The sequence below is a fragment of the Cuculus canorus genome, chromosome 38 (genome assembly GCF_017976375.1).
Source record: "Cuculus canorus isolate bCucCan1 chromosome 38, bCucCan1.pri, whole genome shotgun sequence".
Taxonomy (NCBI): Eukaryota; Metazoa; Chordata; class Aves; order Cuculiformes; family Cuculidae; genus Cuculus; species Cuculus canorus.
This window is the reverse complement of record NC_071438.1, coordinates 470,023-489,258: the sequence shown is the minus strand read 5'-3', so window position 1 is coordinate 489,258 and position 19,236 is coordinate 470,023. Positions and strand designations below refer to the sequence as shown.

General features: G+C 58.7%; 3 protein-coding genes across 4 annotated transcripts; 2 read left to right on the top strand and 1 right to left on the bottom strand.

The window, feature by feature from the left end:
- Window positions 1–994: 994 nt before the first annotated feature.
- On the bottom strand, window positions 995–4,953 carry LOC128850070 (uncharacterized). Its single transcript, XM_054053025.1, has 3 exons — window positions 4,766–4,953; window positions 3,148–4,723; window positions 995–998 (listed from the first exon to the last, which is right to left on the bottom strand). The coding sequence occupies exons 2-3, from the start codon at window positions 4,311–4,313 to the stop codon at window positions 995–997; spliced, it is 1,170 nt and encodes a 389-aa protein (XP_053909000.1). The 5' UTR covers window positions 4,314–4,723; window positions 4,766–4,953.
- A 2,132-nt stretch (window positions 4,954–7,085) lies between these two features.
- LOC128850081 (uncharacterized) lies at window positions 7,086–8,356 on the top strand. The gene has a single exon (XM_054053045.1). It carries the CDS (start codon window positions 7,104–7,106, stop codon window positions 7,728–7,730), a length of 627 nt encoding a protein of 208 aa, XP_053909020.1. The 5' UTR covers window positions 7,086–7,103; the 3' UTR covers window positions 7,731–8,356.
- A 908-nt stretch (window positions 8,357–9,264) lies between these two features.
- HSD3B7 (hydroxy-delta-5-steroid dehydrogenase, 3 beta- and steroid delta-isomerase 7) lies at window positions 9,265–18,960 on the top strand. Of its 2 annotated transcripts, XM_054053042.1 has the most exons (8): window positions 9,265–9,351; window positions 10,370–10,511; window positions 11,619–11,768; window positions 12,240–12,348; window positions 13,895–13,994; window positions 15,617–15,773; window positions 17,296–17,695; window positions 18,699–18,960. In XM_054053042.1, the coding sequence occupies exons 1-8, from the start codon at window positions 9,340–9,342 to the stop codon at window positions 18,703–18,705; spliced, it is 1,077 nt and encodes a 358-aa protein (XP_053909017.1). In that variant the 5' UTR covers window positions 9,265–9,339; the 3' UTR covers window positions 18,706–18,960. The 2 variants fall into 2 exon arrangements, with proteins under 2 accessions (XP_053909017.1, XP_053909016.1); XM_054053041.1 differs by lacking the exon at window positions 9,265–9,351 and having other exon boundaries at window positions 10,223–10,511.
- The last annotated feature ends 276 nt before the right edge of the window (window positions 18,961–19,236 follow it).

Below are 19,236 nucleotides of genomic sequence, written 5' to 3'. Positions count from 1 at the left end.
GGCCCTTTTGGGTCCATTCGGTGCCATTTCAGTCACATTTGAGGCCCTTTTGGGTCCATTCAGTGCCGTTTTGGGTCCATTTGGTGCCATTTCGGTCTCATTTGAGGCCCTTTTGGGTCCATTCGGTGCCATTTTGGTCACATTTGAGGCCCTTTTGGGTCCATTCAGTGCCATTTCGGTCTCATTTGAGGCCCTTTTGGGTCCATTCAGTGCCATTTCGGTCACATTTGAGGCCCTTTTGGGTCCATTCGGTGCCATTTCAGTTACATTTGAGGCCCTTTTGGGTCCATTCGGTGCCATTTCGGTCTCATTTGAGGCCCTTTTGGGTCCATTCGGTGCCATTTCGGTCACATTTGAGGCCCTTTTGGGTCCATTCAGTGCCATTTCGGTCACATTTGAGGCCCTTTTGGGTCCATTTGGTGCCATTTCAGTCACATTTGAGGCCCTTTTGGGTCCATTCAGTGCCATTTCGGTCACATTTGAGGCCCTTTTGTGTCCATTCGGTGCCATTTCAGTCACATTTGAGGCCCTTTTGGGTCCATTCAGTGCCATTTCAGTCACATTTGAGGCCCTTTTGTGTCCATTCGGTGCCATTTCGGTCACATTTGAGGCCCTTTTGGGTCCATTCGGTGCCATTTCAAGAATTTTGAGGAAAAATCAAAAGGTTTGGGGGGAGCAGAAGGGGGTGGGAAAACGAGGGCTTTTGGGGTGGGAAAATGAGGGATTTTGGGGTGAAAACGAGGGATTTGGGGCTGAAAATGAGGGCTTTTGGGGTCCGGGGGGGGCAGAGAATTTTGGGGTGAAATCACGGAGTTTTGGGACAAACCCCGAGGGGGTTTTGGGGTCCGGAGTGGGGGGAGGAGAGTTTGGGGGTGAAACCGAAGCCTTTTGGCCTTGAGGGAGTCTCAGTTTTTTGGGGCGAAACCTCCGCTTTTCGGGGCTTTTTTTTGGTTGGGGGGGGGCACTTTTCGGCGTTTAGCGAAACCGGAAGCGCTCAACTTCCGGGTTAGGGGCTCAGACCGGAAGTCCCGCCCCTCCTCCGTTAACCCACCCTTAAGGCGCCACTTCCGGGGTCTCTCTCTCTTCCCCCCCTCCACCGGAAGTCCCGCCCCTCCCCGCGCGGTCCTAGCGCCCCCCGCGCGCCCCCCCCCACCCCCCAGGTAAGAGCCCGGGGGGCGCCCCCCCCCACCCCCAAACCCCACCGATTTCACCCCAAAACAATACCCTCGGACCCCCCCAAAAGCCCTTCGCTTTCGCCCCAAATCCTTCTGCCCCCCCGAACCCCTCTGTTTCACCCCAAAACCCCTCTCCTTTTCCCCCCAAACCCCCCCGGGTTTAACCCCAAACCCTCCATTTTTCACCCCAAGATCTTTGTAACCCCCAAACCCCCTCTTTTTCACCCCAAAATTCTCTGCCCCCAAAACCCCTCGGCTTTACCCCAAATCTTTCTGACCCCCCCAAACCCCAAAATCCCTCATTTTCACCCCAAAATCCCTCATTTTCACCCCAACCCCAAACCCCCTCGGTCTTACCCCAAAACTCCTCTCCCCCCGAACCCCCAAATCCCTCATTTTCACCCCAAAACCCCTGTGTCCCAAACCCCAAAATCCCTCGTTTTTACCCCAAATCTTTCTGCCCCAAATTCCTCATTTTCACCCCCATATCCCTCATTTTCCCCCCAAAAATCCCTCAATTTCCCCCCAAATCCCTCATTTTCCCCCCAAAATCCCTCATTTTCCCCCAAAATCCCTCAATTTCCCCCAAAATCCCTCAATTTCCCCCCAAAATCCCTCATTTTCCCCCCAAAATTCCTCATTTTCCCCCAAAATCCCTCATTTTACCCCAAAAATCTCTCAATTTCCCCCCAAATCCCTCATTTTCCCCCCAAAATTCCTCAATTTCCCCCCAAAATTCCTCATTTTCCCCCCAAAAATCCCTCATATTTTCCCCCCAAATCCCTCATTTTCCCCCCAAATCCCTCATTTTCCCCCCAAAATCCCTCATTTCCCCCAAATCCCTCATTTCCCCCAAAAATCCCTCATTTTTCCCCCCAAAACCCCTCATTTTTCCCAAAATCCCTCATTTTCCCCCAAAATCCCTCATTTCCCCCCAGAATCCCTCATTTTTCCCCCAAATCCCTCAATTTCCCCCCAAAATCCCTCATTTTCCCCCAAAATTCCTCATTTTCCCCCAAATCTCTCAATTTCCCCCCCAAATCCCTCATTTTCCCCCCAAATCCCTCATTTCCCCCCAAAATTCCTCATTTTCCCACAAAAATCCCTCATTCCCCCCCAAAATCCCTCATTTCCCGACAAATCCCTCATTTTCCCCCCAAATCCCTCATTTTCCCCCAAAATCCCTCAATTTCCCCCCAAAATCCCTCAATTTCCCACAAATCCCTCAATTTCCCCCCAAAATTCCTCGATTTCCCCCCAAATTCCTAATTTTTCCCCCCAAATCCCTCATTTCCCCCCAAAATCCCTCATTTTCACCCCAAAATCCCTCAATTTCCCCCCAAATCCCTCATTTCCCCCCAAAATTCCTCATTTTCCCACAAAAATCCCTCATTCCCCCCCAAAATCCCTCATTTCCCGACAAATCCCTCATTTTCCCCCCAAATCCCTCATTTTCCCCCAAAATCCCTCAATTTCCCCCCAAAATCCCTCAATTTCCCACAAATCCCTCAATTTCCCCCCAAAATTCCTCGATTTCCCCCCAAATTCCTAATTTTTCCCCCCAAATCCCTCATTTCCCCCCAAAATCCCTCATTTTTTTCCCCCCAAAATCCCTCATTTTCCCCCCAAAAATCCCTCATTTTTTTCCCCCCAAAACCCCTCATTTTTCCCAAAATCCCTCATTTTCCCCCCAAATCCCTCATTTTCCCCCAAAATTCCTCAATTTCCCCCCAAAATCCCTCATTTTCCCCCAAAATTCCTCAATTTCCCCCCCAAATCCCTCATTTTCCCCCTGAAATTCCTCAATTTCCCCCCAAATTCCTCATTTTCCCCCCGAAATTCCTCAATTTCCCCCCAAATCCCTCAATTTCCCCCCAAATCCCTCTTTTCCCCCCAAATCCCTCTTTTCCCCCCGCTGAGTCCCAAAGGGTCGGAATGGGTTCTCCTGGGAGGCCCCGGGGTGGGGGAGGGCCCTCTTCTCCGCAGCGCCGCCATCTTCTGTCCGTAGGGGCCATGGACGACTCCGCAGGTGCTTTCCGGAGGGACCTTCCGGGAGGAGGAACCTTCGGAGACGGTCACGGAGACATCCGGGGGGACCTTCGTGGTGGAATCCGTGGGGACGTTCGTGGTGGAACCCATGGAGACGTTCGTGGTGGAACCCATGGAGACGTTCGTGGTGGAACCCATGAGAACGTTCGTGGTGGAACCCATGGGGACGTTCTTGGAGGAACTCATGGAAACGCTCATGGTGGAACCCATGGAGACGTTCATGGTGGAATCCATGGGAACGTTCGTGGTGGAACCTATGGAGACACTCATGGAGGAACTCATGGAGACACTCTTGGAGGAACTCATGGAGACACTCATGGAGGAACCCATGGAGACATTCATGGTGGAACCCATGGAGACGTTCATGGTGGAGCCCATGGAGACGTTCATGGTGGAACCCATGGAGACATTCGTGGTGGAGCCCATGGAGACGTTCATGGTGGAACCCATGGAAACGCTCTTGGAGGAACTCATGGAGACGTTCATGGAGGAACTCATGGAGATGTTCATGGTGGAACCCATGGAGACGTTCATGGTGGAGCCCATGGAGACGCTCATGGAGGAACTCATGGCGATGTTCATGGTGGAACCCATGGAGGTGTTCCTGGAGGAGGAACCCATAGGGACCTTCATAGTGGAGCTCATGGGAACGTCCGTGGTGGAATCCATGGGGACATTCATGGTGGAACCCATGGAGATGTTCATGATGGAACCCATGGGGACGTTCACATAGACGTCCATGATGGAATCCATGGAGACAGCGGTGGTGGAACCCATGGAGACGTTCATGGTGGACCCCATGGAGACGTTCATGGTGGACCCCATGGAGACGTTCATGATGGAACACATGGAGACATTCATGGTGGAACCCATGGAGACGTTCATGGAGGAACTCATGGAGACGTTCATGGAGGAACCCATGGAGACGTTCGTGGTGGAGCCCATGGAAACGTTCTTGATGGAACACATGGAGACGTTCATGGTGGAACCCATGGAGACGTTCCTGGTGGAACCCATGGAGACATTCATGGTGGAACCCATGGAGACGTTCATGGTGGAACCCGTGGGAACATTCATGATGGACCCCATGGAGACGTTCGTGGTGGAACTTCATGTCCCCCCATGCCTGGAGGGGCCACCACCGCCATGGACACATCTCCCACCAGGTCCAGAGGTGCCACCGCCATGATGGACATCTCCAAAGCTTCTGGAGGTGCCACCGCCCCAACCAGAGGGGTCACCACCACCCGCGCCAGAAGTGCTGTGGCCACCAGAGCGGCCTCCAAAGCCTCTGCAGATGCCACCACGTCCGCATCCGAAGCGTTAGGAGACACCACCGTGATATGGAAACCCCCTGGAGATGCCTCCAAACCCCCTGGAGATACCTCCAAACCCCCTGGAGATGCCTCCAAACCCCCCAGAATTGCCACCAGTGGATCAGAAGCCCCTGGAGATGCCTCCAACCCCCCTGGAGATACCTTCAAACCCCCTGGAGATACCTTCAGACCGCCTGGAGATGCCTCCAAACCCCCCGGAGATACCTTCAGACCCCCTGGCGATGCCTCCAAACCCCCTGGAGATGCCACCAGTGGATCCGAAGCCCCCGGAGATACCTCCAAACTGCTCGTTGATGGCTCCAAACCCCCCCGAGATACCTCCAAACCCCCTGGAGATGCCACCAGTGGATCCGAAGCCCCCGTTGATGCCTCCAAACCCCTCGGAGATACCTTCAAACCCCCCAGAGATGCCTCCAAACCCCCTGTTGATGGCTCCAAACCCACCGGAGATACCTCCAAACCCCCTGGAGATGCCACCAGTGGATCCGAAGCCCCTGTTGATGCCTCCAAACCCCCCGGAGATACCTTCAAACCCCCCAGAGATGCCTCCAAACCCCCCCAAGATACCTCCAAACCCCCTGGAGATGCCTCCAAACCCCTTGAAGATCCCACCAGTGGATCCGAAGCCCCTGTTGATGCCTCCAAACCCCGTGAAGATCCCACCAGTGGATCTGAAGCTCCTGGAGATGCCTCCAAACCCCCTGTTGATACCTCCAAACCCCTCGGAGATGCCACCAGTGGTTCTGAAGCTCCTGGAGATGCCTCCAAACCCCCCGTTGATACCTCCAAACCCCCTGGAGATACCTCCAAACCCCCCGGAGATACCTCTAAACCCCCCGTTGATGCCTCCAAACCCCCCATTGATGTCTCCACACCCCACCAGGGTACCTCCAAACCCCCTGGAGATACCTCCAAACCCCCCATTGATGCCTCCAAACCCCCCCAAGATACCTCCAAACCCCCTGGAGATGCCACCAGCGGTTCCGACCCCCCCCTGGATGGCACCAGTGGCTCATCCTCCGCCGCTGTGCCGCGCCGCCGCCCGTCGCCTCCGTTCCCGTGCTCGTCGTGCCCCAAATCCTACGGCACTTTATCCAAGCTGACCATCCACCAACGCGCCCACACGGGCGAGCGGCCCTTCGCCTGCCCCGATTGCCCCAAATCCTTCGCCGACCCTTCGGTTTACCGTAAGCACCGCCGGGGCCACGCGGGGCTCCGCCCGCACCGCTGCGCCTCCTGCCCCAAAGCTTACGCCGAGCGCAAAGACCTCCGCAACCACCAACGGAGCCACACGGGCGAAAGGCCCTTCCTGTGCGCCGAGTGCGGCAAAAGCTTCGCCCGCGCCTCGTCGCTGGCGTGCCACCAGCGCATCCACGCCCCGCGCAAACCCTACGCCTGCGGCACCTGCGGCAAAGCCTTCACCCAACTCTCCTCCTACCAAAGCCACCAACGCGTCCACACCGGCGAGAGGCCCTTCCTGTGCCCGCAGTGCGGCCGCACCTTCGCCGACCCCTCCAGCTACCGGCGCCACCAACGCGCCCACCAGGGCCTCAAACCTTACGGCTGCGCCGAGTGCGGCAAAGCCTTCCGCCAACCGGCGGATTTGGCCGTTCACCGCCGGACGCACACCGGGGAGCGGCCGTGGCGTTGCGATTGCGGCAAAGCCTTCGTGGCTTCGTGGGATCTCAAAAGGCATCGGTTGAGCCATAGCGCCGAGCGGCCGTGGCGCTGCGGGGACTGCGGGAAGGGCTTCGGAGAGAGGGCGGCATTGGGTAAGCATCGGCGGACGCACTCCGGCGAGAGGCCGTACGCCTGCGGGCGGTGCGGGAAGGGCTTCGGAGGAGCGTCGGCGCTCAGGAAGCACGAGAGGACGCACGGCAAGGGAGACGAGGGCGCCCTGGGGGCTGCCGGCAAAATGGCGGCCGCTGGGGGCAAGGGGGCCGCTGGGGTTGAGGTCAACATGGGCGCCGTTGGGGCTGGGGGCAAGATGGCCGCTGGGGTTGAGGTCAATATGGCCGCCCTTGGGGGGAAAATGGCCGCCGTTGGGGCTGGGGGCAAGATGGCCGCTGGGGTTGAGGTCAATATGGCCACTGTTGGGGGGAAAATGGCCGCCGTTGGGGCTGGGGGCAAGATGGCCGCTGGGGTTGAGGTCAATATGGCCGCCATTGGGGGGAAAATGGCCGCCGTTGGGGCTGGGGGCAAGATGGCGGCTGGGATTGAGGTCAATATGGCCGCCATTGGTACTGGCAGCAAGATGGCCACTGGGGTTGAGGTCAACATGGCCACCATTGGTACTGGGGGCAAGATGGCAGCTGCTAGGGGCAAGATGGCGGCTGGGGTTGAGGTCAATATGGCCGCCATTGGTACTGGGGGCAAGATGGCGGCTGGGGTTGAGGTCAATATGGCCACCATTGAGGGGAAAATGGCCGCCATTGGGGCTGGGGGCAAGATGGCGGCTGCTGGGGGCAAGATGGCTGCTGGGGTTGAGGTCAACATGGCCGCCATTGAGGGGAAAATGGCCACCATTGGTACTGGGGGCAAGATGGCGGCTGGGGTTGAGGTCAACATGGCCGCCATTGATGCTGAGGGCAAGATGGCGGCCATTGGGGGCAAGATGGCGGCTGGGGTTGAGGTCAATATGGCCACTGTTGGGGCTGGAGTCAAGATGGCGGCTGCTGGGGGCAAGATGGCCACTGGGGTTGAGGTCAACATGGCCGCCATTGATGCTGAGGGCAAGATGGCAGCCGTTGGAGACAAGATGGCCGCCAGGGGTGGTGATAAGATGGCCGACGGCCGTGGGCCAAGTGGCCACCGTGGCCTTCTGGTGGCCACTGTCGGCCATGATGTGGCCACCGTCGGCCATGATGTGGCTACTGTCGGCCATGATGTGGCCACTGTCAGCCATGATGTGGCCACTGTCGGCCATGATGTGGCTCCTGTCGGCCATGCTGTGGCCACTGTCAGCCATGATGTGGCCACTGTCGGCCATAATGTGGCTACCGTCGGCCATGCTGTGGCCACCGTCGGCCATGATGTGGCTACCGTCGGCCATGTTGTGGCCACGAGCCGCCCGTTCCCGTGCCCTCTCTGCTCTCGGCGCTTCTCGGCGCCCGCGGGACTGCGGCGGCACCAGCGGCGGCACCGGCACCAGGACACGCCCCCTCCTTAGGACACGCCCCTTCTCTAAGCCACGCCCACACACAGGACCATAGAGTGGCTCTGGCCACGCCCCCTACACCAGACTGATGGGGCGCTTTGGCCACGCCCCCTCCGTAAAGCGCATAGGACTTATCTGGCCACGCCCCCTTAAGTCGAGGCCACGCCCCCTCCGTAACACAGAACGCTGCTTGGGGGTTGGCTACGCCCCCTCCTCAGCCCCCGCCCCCTTGACCCGAAGCCACGCCCCCACCCAATATAATGACACTGTATGCCCCCTTCATAAGCCACGCCCCCCGTGCTTTGGCCACGCCCCTTCAGCAGCCTATAGTGACGTTCTGGCCACACCCCCTCCTTGCCACGTGGCAGTTGGGTGCTTTGGCCACACCCCCTACTCAAGCCACGCCCCCATGCCCCCCCGCACACGTTCGGGGGTTGACCACGTCCCCATTCAAGCTCACAGGGCTTTCTGGCCACGCCCCCTCGGGCAAAACCACGCCCCCTCACTGCCCATAGTTATGCCCTTCCAGCAAGCCACGCCCTTTTCCAAGGGGCGGGTGCCCTCAAGGGGGCGTGGCTTATTTCCATGGTGGGCGGTGTCTCGCGTGGCCACGCCCCCTCCCGTGTGTGAATGAGGAATAAAAGAGGCTGAGTCAGCGCTTCTGTGGTTTCTTATGGTCCCAGTTCGGCCCTCTGTGGGTCCCTATGGGTCAATGTATGGGTCTCTATGGGGCCTTTGTGAGTCTCGATGGGGTCTCTATGGGTCTCACTGTGGGCTCTGTGAGGCTCTGTGGGGTCCTTATGGGTCTCTATGGGGACTCTGTGGTTTCCTGTGGGTCTCTGTTGGGTCCCTATGGGTGTCTATGGGATCCTTATGGATCTCTATTGGTCCCTATGGGGTCTCTATGGGGTCTCTATGAGGTCCTTATGGGTCTCTATGGGGTCTTTATGAGGTCCTTATGGGTCTCTGTGGGGTCTCTATGAGGTCCTTATGGGTCTCTATGGGGTCTCTATGGGGTCTTTATGGGTTTCTATGGGTCTCTATGAGGTCCTTATGGGCCTCTATGGGGTCTCTATGTGTCGCTATAGCTCTTTGTGGGGTCTCTATGGGTCCCTATAGGGTCTCTATGGGGTCTCTATGGGTCTCTGTGGGTCTCTATGGGTCCCTATAGGGTCTCTATGGGGTCTCTATGGGTCTCTGTGGGTCTCTATAGGGTCTCTATGGGGTCTCTATGGGTCTCTATGGCTCTATTGAGTCCCTATGGGGTCTCTGTGGGTCTCTATGGGTCCCTATGGGGTCTCTGTGGGTCCCTATAGGGTCTCTATGGGGTCTCTATGGGGTCTCTATGGGGTCTCTATGGGTCCCTATAGGGTCTCTATGGGTCTCTGTGGGTCTCTATGGGTCTCTGTGGGGTCTCTATGGGTCTCTATGGGGTCTCTATGGGTCCCTAAAGGGTCTCTATGGGTCTCTATGGGTCCCTATGGGTCTCTATAGGGTCTCTATGGGTCCCGGTGACTCCTCCCGGTCTCTCCCCGCCCCCCCGTGACGTCACTCCCCTCCGGCCTTGACCCCTCCCCCTCTCCCCCCCATTCGATCGCTCCGAGCGGGGGGAGGGGCGGCCATGGAGCCCCAGGTACGGGCTGACCCACATATGTGGGGCGGGACCCACCGCTATGGGGCTGGGGAGGGGGCTGGGACCCGCTATGGGGCTGGAGGGGGAGGGCTATGGGGCAGCCGTGGGTCGGGACCCACCGCTATGGGGCTGGAGTGTGACCCGGCTATGGGGCAGCTGTGGGGCTGAGACCCACCGCTATGGGGCTGGGAGCCTGCTATGGGGCAGACAGGGGGCTCTGCTATGGGGCTATGGGGGGCTATGGGGTGCGGCGTTATGGGGCGGGACCCCCATCTATGGGGCACCGAGGGGGCTGGGACTCCGCTATGGGGTATAAGCTATGGGGCAGTGGGGCTTGTGGGGTGACCCTGCTGTGGGGCAGCTCCGCTATGGGGCAGCTCCGCTATGGGGCTCAGCTCTATGGGTCTCACGGTGCTATGGGGTCACTATGGGTCACTATGGGTCTCTATGGGGTCTCTGTGGGGTCTCTGTGGGGTCTCTGTGGGTCTCTATGGGGTCTCTGTGGGTCTCTATGGGTCCCTATGGGGTCTCTATGGGGTCTCTATGGGGTCTCTATGGGACTCTGTGGGTCTCTATGGGTCGTTATGGGGTCTCTATGGGGTCTCTGTGGGTCTCTGTGGGTCTCTATGGGGTCTCTATGGGTCTCTATGGGGTCTCTATGGGACTCTATGGGACTCTGTGGGTCTCTGTGGGTCCCTATGGGGTCTCTATATGGGTCTCTATATGGATCTCTATATGGGTCTCTATATGGATCTCTATATGGGTCTCTGTGGGGTCTCTATGGGGTCTCTGTGGGTCTCTATGGGTCTCTGTGGGTCTCTGTGGGTCTCTGTGGGTCTCTATGGGTCCCTGTGGGGTCCCTATGGGGTCCCTATGGGGTCTCTATGGGGTCTCTATGGGGTCTCTATGGGTCTCTATGGGTTCTATGAGTCCCTATGGGGTCTCTATGGGTGTTTATGGGTTCTATAGGTCACTCTATGGGTGGCTGTGGGTCACGCTATGGGTCGCTATGGGGCAGGGGCTGGTGTTCGTGGTCACCGGGGGCTGTGGGTTTTTGGGGTCCCACCTGGTGAAGCTGCTGCTGGAGACGGAGCCTGAGCTGCGCGAGCTCCGCGTCTTCGACCTCCACATCGACCCCGACCTCCTCCCCAAGGACCACGGTGGGGCTCTGCCCCACACTTGGGGGGCTCTGACCCATAGCTGTGGGTCAGGGTCCCCCCCCAGTCCCATATTGGGGGGGGGGGGAACCACTGTTGGGAGGAACCAAAGTGGAGGGGATTCAAGGGGGAAGGGATTTGAGGGGGCACCGAAGTGACTGGGGGGTTCCCTGCCCCACACTTGGGGGGCTCTGACCCACAGCTGTGGCTTATGGGGCAGGATATGGGGGTTATGGGGCAGGATATGGGTCTATGGGGTGGCTTAGTGGTATCTATGGGGCAGGATTGGGATCTATGGGGCAGGATATGGGGCTCTGGGGTGGCTTAGGGGCATCTGTGGGGCAGGATTGGGATCTATGGGGCAGGATATGGGGCTCTGGGGTGGCTTAGGGGCATCTATGGGGCAGGATTGGGATCTATGGGGCAGGATATGGGGTTCTGGGGTGGCTTAGGGGCATCTGTGGGGCAGGATTGGGATCTATGGGGCAGAATATGGGTCTATGGGGTGGCTTATGGGCATCTATGGGGCAGGATTGGGATCTATGGGGCAGGATATGGGGCTCTGGGGTGGCTTAGGGGCATCTGTGGGGCAGGATTGGGATCTATGGGGCAGGATATGGGTCTATGGGGTGGCTTAGTGGTATCTGTGGGGCAGGATTGGGATCTATGGGGCAGGATATGGGGCTCTGGGGTGGCTTAGGGGCATCTGTGGGGCTGGATTTGGATCTATGGGGCAGGATATGGGTCTATGGGGTGGCTTAGTGGTATCTATGGGGCAGGATTGGGATCTATGGGGCAGGATATGGGGCTCTGGGGTGGCTTAGGGGCGTCTGTGGGTCAGGATTGGGATCTATGGGGCAGGATATGGGTCTGTGAGATGGCTTAGGGGCATCTGTGGGGCAGGATTGGGATCTATGGGGCAGGATATGGGTCTATGGGATGGCTTCGGGGCTTCTGTAGGGCAGGATGGAGATCTATGGGGCAGAAAGGCGATCTATGGGGCAGGAAATGTGGCCATTGGAGGGGTTTGGGGTGTTTCAGGGGCACCTATGGGGCAGGTTATGGGGCAGGCTGCGTGGCTCTATGGGGCAGGGCTGTGGGTCGCTCTAGGGCGGCTGGTGCTGCTGGAGGGCGACGTGGGGGACGCGGGCGCCGTGGGGCGGGCGCTGGACGGGGCCGATGTCGTCTTCCACACGGCGGCGCTGGTGGATGTGTGGGGCAGAGCCAGCGACGAGGCCATCGCCCGCGCCAACGTCCAAGGTGGGGGGCAGCTATGGGGCAGGAGGGGGGGGGGCTATGGGGTGGGTTGGGGGGGCAATTGGAGGGGTTTGGGGGCGCCTATGGGGCGGGATGTGGGGCTAAGGGGTGGGTTTGGGGTGTCTATGGGGCAGGAGGGGGGGCTATGGGGTGGGTTTGGGGTGTCTATGGGGCAGGATATGGGGCTATGGGGTGGGTTTGGGGTGTCTATGGGGCAGGATATGGGGCTATGGGGTGGGTTTGGGGTGTCTATGGGGCAGGATGTGGGGCTATGGGGCGGGTTTGGGGTGTCTATGGGGCAGGATATGGGGCTGTGGGGCAGGATTAGGATCTATGGGGCAGGCTACGGGGCGGGTTAGGGGGTTTATGGGGCAGGCTATGGGGCAGCCTTATGATGTCTGGGGCAGGTTAGGGGGCCCGTGGGGTGACTTGTGGGTCCGAGCCCCACACCCTGCCCCACACCCTGCCCCATAGGGACGCGGGCCGTGCTATGGGGCAGCCGCTTGGGGGGCGTGCGCTGGCTGGTCTTCACCAGCAGCATGGAGGTCGTGGGGCCCAACACCCTCGGGGACCCCTTCCTGCGGTAAGGGGGCTGCCCCACAACTTAGGGGGCTGCCCCATAACTGAGGGGGGGGGGACTGGGGATGAAGGGGGAGCCCAAAATGGGGGAGGGGAAGAGGGGCTTTAGGACCCAGGAGACCTTTGACCGGCCACGCCCCCATCTGACCACGCCCCCTCTCTGGCCACCCTTTTCCCCCTTTGCCCCATTTTTGCCCATTTCACCCCCACTTTTACCCCTTTTCACCTCATTTTTGCCCCTTTTACCCCTCTTTTGCCTATTTTTCCCCATTTTACCTCACTTTTGCCCCTTTTTGCACCCATTTTTGCACCTTTTTCTCTCACTTTGGCCCTTTTCCCCCTCACTTTTACCCCTTTTCCCCCTCACTTTTACCCCTTTTCCCCCTCACTTTTGCCCTTTCCCCCTCACTTTTGCCCTTTCCCCCTCACTTTTGCCCTTTTTCTCCTCACTTTTACCCCTTTCCCCCTCACTTCTACCCCTTCCCCCTCACTTCTACCCCTTTTCCCCTTCAATTTTACCCCTTTTCCCCCTCACTTTTGCCCTTTTTCCCCTCACTTTTGCCCCTTCCCCCTCACTTTTGCCCCTTTCCCCCTCACTTTTGCCCTTTCCCCCTCACTTTTGCCCTTTCCCCCTCACTTTTGCCCTTTCCCCCTCACTTTTGCCCCTTTCCCCCTCACTTTTACCCCTTTCCCCCTCACTTTTACCCCTTTCCCCCTCACTTTTGCCCTTTCCCCCTCACTTTTACCCCTTTCCCCCTCACTTTTGCCCTTCCCCCCTCACTTTTACCCCTTCTCCCCTCACTTTTACCCCTTCTCCCCTCACTTTTGCCCCTTCTCCCCTCACTTTTGCCCTTTTTCTCCTCACTTTTGCCCTTTTTCTCCTCACTTTTACCCCTTTCCCCCTCACTTTTGCCCCTTTCCCCCTCACTTTTGCCCCTTTCCCCCTCACTTTTGCCCTTTTCCCCCTCACTTTTGCCCTTTTTCCCCTCACTTTTGCCCTTTTTCCCCTCACTTTTACCCTTTTCCCCCTCACTTTTACCCTTTTCCCCTCACTTTTGCCCCTTTCTCCCTCACTTTTGCCCCTTTCCCCCCTCACTTTTACCCCTTTTCTCCTCACTTTTACCCCTTTCCCCCCTCACTTTTGCCCTTTTTCTCCTCACTTTTGCCCTTTTCCCCCTCACTTTTGCCCTTTTCCTCCTCACTTTTGCCCTTTTTCCCCTCACTTTTGCCCCTTTTCTCCTCACTTTTGCCCCTTTTCTCCTCACTTTTGCCCCTTTTCCCCCTCACTTTTACCCCTTTCCCCCTCACTTTTACCCCTTTCCCCCTCACTTTTACCCCTTTCCCCCTCACTTTTACCCCTTTCCCCCTCACTTTTGCCCTTTTTCCCTCCATTTTTGCCCTTTTACCCCCTCTCAGCCCCTTCCCCCCCATATTTGCACCTTCTCTCCCCGTTCTCGTCCTTTTCGCCCCTTTTCCTGCTCGGTTTCTGCCCTTTCCCGCTCTTTGTTCCCGTTTTTCCCTCACCTTTGCTGTTCCGTGGCCGTTCCCAGGGGTTCGGAGCTGACGCCGTACCGGACGCGTCTGGCGGAGCCGTACGCCCGCAGCAAAGCCCAGGCCGAGCGGCTCGTGCTGCGCAGCAACGGGGCCACCGTGCGTGGGGACCCCGAAAACGGGGGGGGGGACCCCGAAAACGGGGGGGGGGACCCCGAAAACGGGGGGGGGACCCCGGAAACGGGGAGAGGGACCCCGAAAACGGGGAGGGGGACCCCAAAAACGGGGAGAGGGACACGGAAATGGGGAAAGGGACCCTGAAAATGGGGGGAGGGACCCCGAAAATGGGGAGAGGGACCCCGAAAATGGGGAAAGGGGCACGAAAATGGGGAGAGGGACCCCAAAAACGGGGAGGGGGACCCCGAAAATGGGGAGAGGGATCCCGAAAATGGGGAGAGGGACCCCGAAAATGGGGAGGGGGACCCTGAAAATGGGGAAAGGGGCACGAAAATGGGGAGAGGGACCCTGAAAATGGGGAGAGGGACCCCGAAAATGGGGAGGGGGACCCCGAAAATGGGGAAAGGGACACGAAAGTGGGGAAAGGGACCCCAAAAATGGGGAGAGAGACCCTGAAAATGGGAAAAGGGACCCTGAAAATGGGGAGGGGGACCCTGAAAATGGGGAAAGGGACCCCGAAAATGGGGAGAGGGACCCCGAAAATGGGGAGGGGGACCCTGAAAATGTGGAAAGGGACCCCGAAAATGGGGAGAGGGATCCCGAAAATGGGGAAAGGGACCCCGAAAATGGGGAGAGGGGCACGGAAATGGGGAGAGGGACCCTGAAAATGGGGAAAGGGACACCGAAAATGGGGAGAGGGACCCAAAAATGGGGAGAGGGACCCTGAAAATGGGGAGAGAGACCCTGAAAATGGGGAGAGGGACCCCGAAAATGGGGAAAGGGACACGAAAATGGGGAGAGGGACCCCAAAAATGGGGAGAGGGACCCTGAAAATGGGGAAAGGGACCCTGAAAATGGGGAAAGGGGCACGGAAATGGGGAGAGGGACTCTGAAAATGGGGAGAGGGACCCTGAAAATGGGGGGAGGGACCCAAAAATGGGGAGAGGGACCCTGAAAATGGGGAGAGAGACCCTGAAAATGGGGAGAGGGACCCCGAAAATGGGGAAAGGGACACGAAAATGGGGAGAGGGACCCCAAAAATGGGGAGAGGGACCCTGAAAATGGGAAAAGGGACCCTAAAATGGGAAAAAGGACCCCAAAAATGGGAGTTTTGACCCCAAAATGGGAGAATGGACCCTAAAATGGGAAAAGGGATCCCAAAAATGGGAGTTTTGACCCCAAAATGGGACCCAAAGACCCCAAAAACGTGAAGCTTTGACCCCGTAATTGTGACGTTTGACCCCAAAAGGGGACTCGGGGACCCCAAAATGGGAGTTTTGACCCTAAAATGGGAGCTTTGAACCCCAAAAAGGGGGCTTGGGGGGGGGGGTCTGGCTCTGCCCCCCAAGTTATGGGGCAGAGGGTTTGGGGGGGTCCCCAGGCTTTTAGGTGGGGGAATGAGGGAGTTGTGGGTCTGACCCCCAAGTTATGGGGCAGACGGTTGGGGGGGTCCCCAGGCTTTTAGGTGGGGGAATGAGGGAGTTGTGGGTCTGACCCCCAAGTTATGGGGCAGACGGTTTGGGGGGGGGGTCCCCAAGCTTTTATGGAGTGGGATAAGGGCGGGGGGTCTATTCCTGCCCCCCAAGTTGTGGGGCGCCCCCCAGGTGTCGGGAGGCCGTCGGCTGGTGACGCTCTCGCTGCGCCCCACGGGGATCTATGGGGAGCGGCACCCCGTCCTCGCCCAGTTCTACCGGCGCGCCGTGGGGCGCTGGCTGCCCCGAACGCTGCCGCCCCACGCCGAGCACGCCCGCGTCTACGTCGGTAAGAGACCCACGGCTGACCCATGAGCCATGTCCTGCCCCATAGCTGCCCCATAGCATCCCTACTGACCCATATCCTGCCCCATAGCGGCTGCTCAGAGCCATATCCTGCCCCATAGCGGCCCCATAGCAGCCTTTCTGACCCATATCCTGCCCCATAGCGGCCGCTCAGAGCCATGTCCTGCCCCATAGCTGACCCATAGCAGCTGCTCAGAGCCATATCCTGCCCCATAGCTGCCCCACATCAGTCTTGCTGACCCATATCCTGCCCCATGGCGGCTGCTCAGAGCCATATGCTGCCCCATAGCTGCCCCATAGCATCCCTACTGACCCATCTCCTGCCCCATAGCGGCCGCTTGGAGCCATGTCCTGCCCCATAGCTGACCCATAGCAGCCTTTCTGACCCATATCCTGCCCCATAGCGGCCGCTCGGAGCCATGTCCTGCCCCATAGCTGCCCCATAGCCTTCCTCCTGCCCCATCTCCTGCCCCATAGCCACTCCTCAGCTTTATCTCCTCCCTACACCCAGCCTTATCTCTGCCCCATAACCAGCCCCACACCCCCCTCCCAGCCCCACATCTCAGCCCCACATCCCCCCAAACCCCATTTCCAGCCCCATATCCCCCCTAAACTCCATTCAGAGCCCCCCAACCCCCCCGTACCCCCCTCCCAGCCCCATATCTCAGCCCCACATCCCCCCCAAACCCCATTCAGAGCCCCCCAAGTCCCCCCACTCCCTCCTTTAACCCATTTTTCAGCCCCACATTCCCCCCGTGCCCCATTTCTGAGCCCCACATCCCCCCCAAACCCCATTTCCACCCCCCCAACCCCCCCGTGCCCCCATCCCAGCCCCATATCTCAGCCCCACATCCCCCCCAAACCCCATTTCCAGCCCCATATCCCCCCTGTACCCCATTTCCAGCCCCCCAACCCCCCTGTACCCCCCTCCCAGCCCCATATCTCAGCCCCACATCCCCCCAAACCCCATTTCCACCCCCCAACCCCCCCGTACCCCCATCCCAGCCCCATATCTCAGCCCCACATCCCCCCCAAACCCCCATTCTCAGCCCCATAACTCCCTCCTTTACCCCATATCTCAGCCCCACATCCCCCCAAACCCCCATTTCCACCCCCAAAGCCCATTCTCAGCCACATAACCGCCCCACAACCCCCTCCCAGCCCCACATCTCAGCCCCACATCCCCCCCAAACCCCATTTCCACCCCCAAACCCCACTTCTCAGCCCCACAACCACCCCATAACTCCCTCCTTTACCCCATTTCCAGCCCCCCAACCCCCCCATACCCCCCGTCCCAGCCCCATATCTCAGCCCCACATCCCCCCCAAAGCCCATTTCCACCCCCCAACCCCCCCGTACCCCCGTCCCAGCCCCATATCTCAGCCCCACATCCCCCCCAAACCCCATTTTTGAGCCCCACATCCCCCCCAAACCCCATTCAGAGCCCCCCAACCCCCCCGTACCCCCGTCCCAGCCCCACATCTCAGCCCCACGTCCCCCCGCAGGCAACGTGGCGTGGATGCACGTCCTGGCCGCTCGCGCCGCTCGTCGCTCTCCGTCGTCGGTCGCCGGCGAGTTTTTCTTCTGCTACGATTCGTCGCCCTACGCTTCCTACGAGGACTTCAATATGTTCTTTTTGGGCGCCGTGGGGCTGCGTTTGGGGGGCCGGAAGCTCCCCGACGCCATTTTAAGCCTCGCGGCGTGGCTCAACGCTCTCCTGCGGCGCCTCCTGAGCCCCTTTTGGGCCTACGCTCCCCTCCTCAACCCCTACACTTTGGCCGTCGCCTCCACCCCTTTCACCGTCCGAACCGACAAAGCCCAACGGTGCTTCGGTTACCGACCCCTCTTCAGCTGGGACGAGGCGCGGGCGCGAACCGTGCGGTGGCTGCGGCACCTCGACGGCGCGTGAGTGGCAACCGGGGGCGGGTTGGGGGCTCAAAACCTCATTTAGAAGGGGGAGCTGGGCCGGGTTTGGGCTCCAATCCTGATTATAATTGGGCTCCAGGCCGGATTTTGGATCCAATCCTACTTTTAATTGGACTCCAGGCCGGGTTTGGGCTCTAATCCTGATTCTGAGTGAGATCCAGGCCAGATTTTGGCTCCAATCCGGATTATAATTGGACTCCAGGATGGGTTTTGGCTCCAATCCTGTTTCTAAGGGGCCTCCAGGCCGGGTTTTGGCTCCAATCTGGATTCTAAGTGAGATCCAGGCCGGATTTTGGATCCAATCCTGCTTTTAATTGGACTCCAGGCTGGGTTTGGGCTCTAATCCTGATTCTGAGTGAGCTCCAGGCCGGGTTTTGGCTCCAATCCTGGTTCTAATTGGGCTCCGGGCCGGGTTTTGGCTCCAATCCTGATTCTAATTGAGCTCCAGGCCGAGTTTTGCCTCCAATCCTGATTCTAATTGGACTCCAGGCCGGGTTTTGGCTCTAATCCTGATTCTGAGTGAGCTCCAGACCGGATTTTGGCTCCAATCCGGATTCTAATTGGGCTCCAGGCCAGGTTTTGGCTCCAATCCTGGTTCTAATTGGGCTCCGGGCCGGGTTTTGGCTCCAATCCTGATTCTAATTGGGCTCCGGGCCGGGTTTTGGCTCCAATCCTGTTCTAACTGGGCTCCGGGCCGGGTTTTGACTCTAATCCTGATTCTGAGTGAGATCCAGGCCGGGTTTTGGCTCCAATCCTGATTCTAATTGGGCTCCAGGCCGGGTTTTGGCTCCAATCCTGTTCTAATTGGGCTCCGGGCCGGGTTTTGGCTCTAATCCTGATTCTAATTGGGCTCCAGGCCGGGTTTTGACTCCAATCCTGATTCTAATTGGGCTCCAGGCCAGGTTTTGGCTCCAATCCTGGTTCTCAGGGGCCTCCAGGCCAGGTTTTGGCCCTGGTTCCAGGCCGGGTTTTCCTCCCGCAGGTCCTGATCCAGCTCCGTGTACCCCTGGCTCCGGGTTCTCCCCCTCCTCGGTGTTCCTGCCTTCCCCTGCTCATTTGCATCTCATTTGCATCTCATTACGACCAATTAAAGGGACCTCAACACAGGAACATGGCTGCCAGGTGTGATAGTGAGGGCAAGATGGCCGCCAGACATGGTGACAGTGCTGCCGGTCACACCAAGATGGCTGCCGGTCACACCAAGATGGCTGCCGGACACACCAACATGGCTACCGGACACACCAAGATGGCTGCCAGTCCCCAAAATGGCTACCAGGTATGCCAAGATGGCTGCCAGAGGCACCAAGATGGCCACTGGTCATGGCAATATGTCTGCCAGATGTCCAGCATGGCTGTCAGGCAAACCAAGATGGCTGCCAGAGGCACCAAGATGGCTACAGAGGGAGCAGTAAATCCAAGATGGCCGCCATTAGCCCCATCAATTCTAAGATGGCAGCCATTGACCTGACCCAATCCAAGATGGCCACCATTGACCCAACCCAATCCAAGATGGCTGCCGT

Excerpts from the sequence above, each read along its gene's own strand:
- LOC128850070 (XM_054053025.1), bottom strand. The coding sequence starts at position 4,313 with ATGGGGTCCATCATGAATGTTCCCACGGGTTCCACCATGAACGTCTCC.
- LOC128850081 (XM_054053045.1), top strand. The coding sequence starts at position 7,104 with ATGGCGGCTGGGGTTGAGGTCAACATGGCCGCCATTGATGCTGAGGGC.
- HSD3B7 (XM_054053041.1), top strand. The coding sequence starts at position 10,247 with ATGGGGTCTCTATGGGTCTCTATGGGTTCTATGAGTCCCTATGGGGTC. Across the intron at positions 11,769-12,239 it reads CGCCCGCGCCAACGTCCAAG|GGACGCGGGCCGTGCTATGG; the intron begins GTGGGGGGCAGC and ends CCTGCCCCATAG. Across the intron at positions 15,774-17,295 it reads GCACGCCCGCGTCTACGTCG|GCAACGTGGCGTGGATGCAC; the intron begins GTAAGAGACCCA and ends GTCCCCCCGCAG.